At 39.9% G+C, this 5,913-nt stretch overlaps 1 protein-coding gene across 1 annotated transcript in view; it reads right to left on the bottom strand.

The window, feature by feature from the left end:
- The window catches only part of LOC108248159 (immunoglobulin superfamily member 21), an 81,255-nt gene extending 78,277 nt beyond the window's left edge, over positions 1-2,978 (bottom strand). The window contains exon 1 of the mRNA XM_017436734.3: positions 2,867-2,978. Within this exon, the coding sequence (XP_017292223.1) occupies positions 2,867-2,930 (64 nt within the window). The 5' untranslated portion in view covers positions 2,931-2,978. The remainder of the gene's footprint in view (positions 1-2,866) is intronic.
- Positions 2,979-5,913: the final 2,935 nt, after the last annotated feature.

The following is a 5,913-nucleotide window of genomic DNA, read 5'->3' as shown; positions in this document are numbered from 1 at the left end:
GTATGTTGAAGCATGTAGGAGTTAGAGCTTTCTGAAGTTACATATCCATTTGGCACAGTTTGGCACAGTTTAGGTAGGACCTGGACTTTCCCTCAGAAAAACATCTAAATTATAGTGATTCTTTTGTGCTAATTTTCTAAAATTTGAACTCCACTACAATAAAACTTCATTCTACAACCTCATTTGGTTTTTCCGGTCTCAGCACCCTTCCTCCATGTACAGTAAGTTGATGAAAAAAGAGAAAAATCTAGGAGAGAAAAAAATGCTTGAAATCTCTGTTTTCACTTCAATAACTACTAATTGGCTAAAGTTACAATCATTTTGACTGCTCAGGTAAAAACTTCAAAGTGTTAACTTCACATGGAGCCTAATCTTTAGTTTGAACCACAAAAGGCTGAAGAATAGCATCTAATTTAATTTAATTTAATTTAATACGTCTTTTCCAGGCTTCTTGAGCTTTTTGAGGTCGAGTGGTAAGGGGTTAATAAAGTGGCCGATGTGTTTATATACGAGTTTTCAAACAACAGATGCTCCCATCTGGACAATTTCTTTTTCAATGAAGGCTTTGGATATTTTAGCAAAATAATGCTAAATCACATACTGCATCCTTTACAACAGCATGACTGTAATTCATCTACTCAAATCAAGCAAACTTCTTCTTCTTCTTTCTTTTCAACCACTATCCATGCAAGAAAAAAACGTGTGTGGTCCTTTAAATATCCACATGCCAACGCTAAGATTTAATGAATGAAAATCATTATCAGTAATGAGTTTCTGTTAGGCATGTTTAAGCTCATTACACTACTGATGATAATTTTGATGATGAACTGTAAAGTAAAAGAGACTGTATAGCCCACTTCTCATCAAAATTTAATTGACAAACTTTATCTCTGTACCCAACTTAACCCTGCCCACTCTCAATCCCTAACCCACCACCAAGCCAAGCAACACTTAGAAACAGTCCAAACTTCTCCCATTGTTACTTGGTCTTGTTCAACCAAATTTTTTATAAAACTCATGAATTGAGTTAATTTGATTTACTGAATTCAGTTCATGGTAAAGCGTGACTGTCACAGTCTTTACTCTGATGTAGTGTGCTGGTAATTTGCATTAGGTTAGCAGACACTGAATAGCAGGAATAAACCCGGGATTACAAAATCGCATCAGGGCAAGATAGTTGTCAGAATAAAAATCACCCTGCACTACATCTAAGTAGGTATGTTGTTGTTGACTGGGGTCTGTAGTTATGCAACCACAGTAAAATTTCTCGCAGGTACTTTGAAAGCATTTAGTTCAACAGATGAAGCAAAGCGGCCCTCATAAAAGTCGAGAAGACCCATCCATCCGTTTCATCCCCCATTTAATGGAATAGAGATGAAGGTAATTCCAGGGGCACATTAGTAACCTGCTCTATCTCTCATTGTTTTGATAAAACCTCAGCAGCTGAAAAAAAATAGCAAACCTGTCAAATTGCACTGAAGACATGTTTTCTCTCAGCCAACAAAACCTAGCTTACAGGCTGGCCATGTGACCAACATTCAGTCACAAAGCCTGGATGTTGGTAGATGGATGCAGGGATCTGACAAATTAGATGAGTTTAGTTTGCAACGGTCATTGTGGGTTTCTTGTGCAGGGTTCTTCAGTCTGAAACATCAACAGTAGGTGTAGATGGTCCCTCAGCAAGTTTAACATCCTGACTTGGGTTATGCATCACCCCCCATTTTATGTTTTCACTCTTAAATTTTTACATTCTGTCTTAAACTCAATGATTTGGAAACTTGTTTTATTACAATGTAGGTTGTGAGCAACTGAGTGTTTACAGGTCAGTGTATCAAGTGAAAAAATTGTAAAATAATTTGAAAGGAGGATCAAAAGAGTCATATACAGACATATAAAAGTTATTCATTTAAAAACATTTTAAGTGCTTTGTGCAGATTCCCACAGTAAAATTTAAAAGGAGGAAGGAAGGAGCAAGTTTGGTGTAGAGAAATACGAATCATTAGCAGTCCTTCCAATCTGAAAATAAAAACTCCTAAGTTTCTCAAGCTTGAAAAGTTCTGCTGCATGGATCACCCTCTGTAGGTTTTAATTATATTTTTGTAATGTTAAATACCGAAAACGTTTAGATATTGTATTTTATGATATAGGATTATTTCTTGACAGTTATGTGACAAAAAGAACCAGAGTGCACTTCTATCCAGACCACTGATAAAGTAGACACCCTGCATAGTAATTGTGCATTATTTTTACAGCTGTGAGTCTTTTTTAGTTGCTGTGTTTTCTCCACATATCTGCTCGAATAGGACTGGAGGCTCTGTGGTCAAGAATGCTTCCTGTCCTTTGATTCTGAGGCCAGATAAGTTTTATGGAGCAGACAGAGGTAAGATGCAGACTTAAATCACAGCATTTGTTGAAACAAAAGTCTACTGTAATTGGTCTAATGACACAAACATAAACCCTGTGTTGAAAAATCAATAAATGAAACTAATACATTTTTCTCCAAACAATCGCCAATACAGTATCAACTCTGGATATCTTTAGACTATTTCTGAAATAAACTTTTTAAGGAATTTATAAAGAATGATTGTTTTAGTATTAAAACAAAGAACAAAACGCACAATTGATTTGTGATGAATTAGTTTACTTACAAGTAAGTGACCTATCAAGGAGCTGTAGTGACCCAACTTAAAACATACAGAAACAAAGTAAGAGCTCATCAAAAAGGAAATTGCAGCAAGCTTACTGAGCTGTGCCACTGCCAGTTTACTTCTGTTTACTCCATTTAGCTTTTAATTCTATAACTCCTCCTTTCTGAAGGTTGCTCTAAGATTAGAAGTGTTAGAGAGGTGCAGATTTTTGTACTTACTCACTGCTTGTCTGAGAGTGTGAAGAAGGACGAGGAGGCAGCAGAGAGTTAGAGGACTGGTCATCCTGCTTAGTGCTGCTGCTCAGACCCACAAATGGGTGACAACGTTTGATCTCCTATCCTCCACACTGAGGCTGACTGGATTTGTCGAGCAAGTTTATAGTCAGGGGATTACACCAGCTCTCCCTCTCTCTGTGCCCTAAACTGCACATTTATTTCCTTCTCTATTTGGTTTGACCTCTTTTTTTCTCATCCTCTCACACTCAGTCTTTGTTTCTTCATCTTTGTTACTTTCCTTTTCTTCCCATCATTTAGAATTTAATTGATTATTTCTTATATTTTAAATGTTAAATATAACATTTAAATATACAAATATAATAAATATATAATATACAAACTTTGATTATGTGAGGCAAAACATATTTTGTCTTTGGTGAGGTGCCAAAATTCAAGTATTCATAAAAGTTTGCCTGGAACATTTGTGAGCCTGAAACGTTCTTGTTTAATTCAATGCGTTATATCTCATAGATAGAAATATTTTGTTTCTGAGATAAAGAATGAACATGCTTTTAATCTGTTACTGTAGAGAATACCACTCCAGACAACGATTAGTGGAATTTGATATTTAGTGCTAATGGGGGGGGGGATTTCTGAAAGTTTGTTTAACACCAGTTGAGAGCTATTGTGGTGATCTGTGATTTTCTGCACTTCCTGGTGGGCGTGGCTGGCTCCTCCAGCTGGTGGAGTTGGACTTTCCCTCTGCACACCTGAAGGAGATGAGGCATCAGAGGAGCTGGTGTATTTAAGGCTGTGGTGGGAACAAGATCAGCGCTGGAGCATTGCTTACCGTGTGGTAAAGTCTTCGAGCCAGCTCAAGTGATCAGTTTGTTCACCAAGAGATTTACTCACCTGTTTTTCTTGTATCCGTCTTCCGCAGTTTGTTTCCTGCCAGCCCGAGGATCCAGTCTGGTTCCGGTTCCTCTGTTAAAACCCAGCCTTGAAGATTACTCCCTGATGTCCTCCAGTCTCCTTCATCTACACTCAACTCTGGAAAGCTTGAACTGCCTGGTGTTATCTCCTGGACACAAATACCAGAAAGCTCTCACCTGGGAAATAATCACAGATCCCACATCCGATGCAGAACCTCACCTGACAATCAGTAAGCCTCAGATCGGTTATTTAGTTTTTGCTCGTCTCCCGTCTCGTTATTTTATTTACCGTTTCTTCTTCCGTGTTTTCAGGTCTCCATCCCGTGCCGTCTATTTCCCCGTTCACTGTAAATAAAACCACTTACATTATATCAGCCTCCTGTAGTCTGTCTACCACCAAGCTGTTGCGCTCTTCGACATCACAGAATCCTGACAGCTATTACCCAACAAATCAGAACACCACAGGTTCAAATAGATGCACCTAGACAACAGACTGAGTTCTCCCAAAAATAGAATGTTTTATTAACAATTCAGTTAAAAACAGATAATTAAGACTAATTAAAACCACCTTCCAGGCATGCAACTTGATCCTAAAGACAAAAAAGGCATGAGGCAAGGACATCATTTAGTTATTCCACACCAAAAACATGCAAACACACAAAATGAGCAACCAAAAAGGAAAAACGGTAAATCAAAACAAATAAATAAAACGCAAGGCAAGGAAAGTAAAACACTACAATGGTGGAACAAACTATTACTGTCCCGTACTGAACTTTAGAACAGCAGGATCAGAGGCAACATGCACAGTCCCATCAATTTGCTGCTTAGACCGCAGCAATAGTTGCTGTGGAGTCGCAGTCCAAACTCTTAACCCAGGGGTGGATGCAAAGGCTACCAGAGGAGGGAATGGGTCAGCAGGTGGAGACAGGTGGAGGCCACGCACTACAAAACTCCAGCTGCAGCTGGCAATGCCAGCAGAGCAACAATGGATCTTAGATGAGCAGATCAGGAGCAGACCAGCCACACTGACAGCTGACATGCAGCAGGAGGAACAAATGTGCATACAGCGGCAACAACCTGCCAATTAGACCCTCTTCCCACTGTTCTTATTAAAGCCACCCTCCCCTCTCTTCCCCCTTTTATTACAGACTTTATACACTCTTCTCTTACCACTGGTATTGTTCCTGCTGCCCTCAAAACAGCTGCTGTAACCCCAATACTCAAGAAACCTGGTTCAGACCCCAGTAACCTTAATAATTTTCATCCAATATCAAATCTTACAGTCATTTCCAAAATTCTTGAAAAAACAGTTGCTGCTCAACTCCATACACATTTATCTTGCAATAATCTATATGAACAATTCCAATCTGGTTTCCACCCCCTCCATAACACTGAAACAGCACTCTTTAAAATCACTAATAACCTTTTCTTGCTGCTGACTCGGGTTCACTATCCATTCTCTTTCTGCTTGATCTGACTGTAACCTTTGATACAAATTGTCACACCATCTGGCCAGACTTTCTTCTCTTGGCATCACAAATACACCTCTTAACTGGTTTCATTCATACCTTTCAGGCTGCACTCAGTTCACACAGTTAAAATCATTCACTTCTCATCCAGTCTCCATCAACTCAGGTGTCCCCTAGTGCTCTGTCCTACAGTCCCTGCTTTTCATCATTTACCTTTTCCCTCTCAGTTACATTTTCCGCAAAGATCATAATCACTTTGACTGCTATGCAGATGACACCCAAATCTACACTACACAGGATCGCATCTCTGCTTTTTGCAGATGATGTGGTCCTGTTGGCTTCACCAGACCGTGATCTACAGCTTTCACTGGAGCGGTTCGCAGCCGAGTGTGAAGCAGCTGGGATGAGGATCAGTCCCTCCAAATCTGAGGCCATGGTCTTGAGCCGGAAAAGGGTAGAGTGGCTTCTCCGGGTCGGGGAAGATGTCCTGCCCCAAGTGGAGGAGTTTAAGTATCTCGGGGTCTTGTTCACGAATGAGGGAAAAATGGAGCGGGAGATCGACAGGCGGATTGGTGCAGCGTCTGCAGTGAAGCAGGCGCTGTACCGATCTGTCGTGGTGAAGAGAGAGCTGAGTCAAAAGGCGAAGCTC

The sequence above is a fragment of the Kryptolebias marmoratus genome, linkage group LG8 (assembly GCF_001649575.2).
Source record: "Kryptolebias marmoratus isolate JLee-2015 linkage group LG8, ASM164957v2, whole genome shotgun sequence".
NCBI lineage: Eukaryota > Metazoa > Chordata > Actinopteri > Cyprinodontiformes > Rivulidae > Kryptolebias > Kryptolebias marmoratus.
Note: the sequence above shows the minus strand (reverse complement) of the source record. Positions and strands in the feature narration are given on the sequence as shown.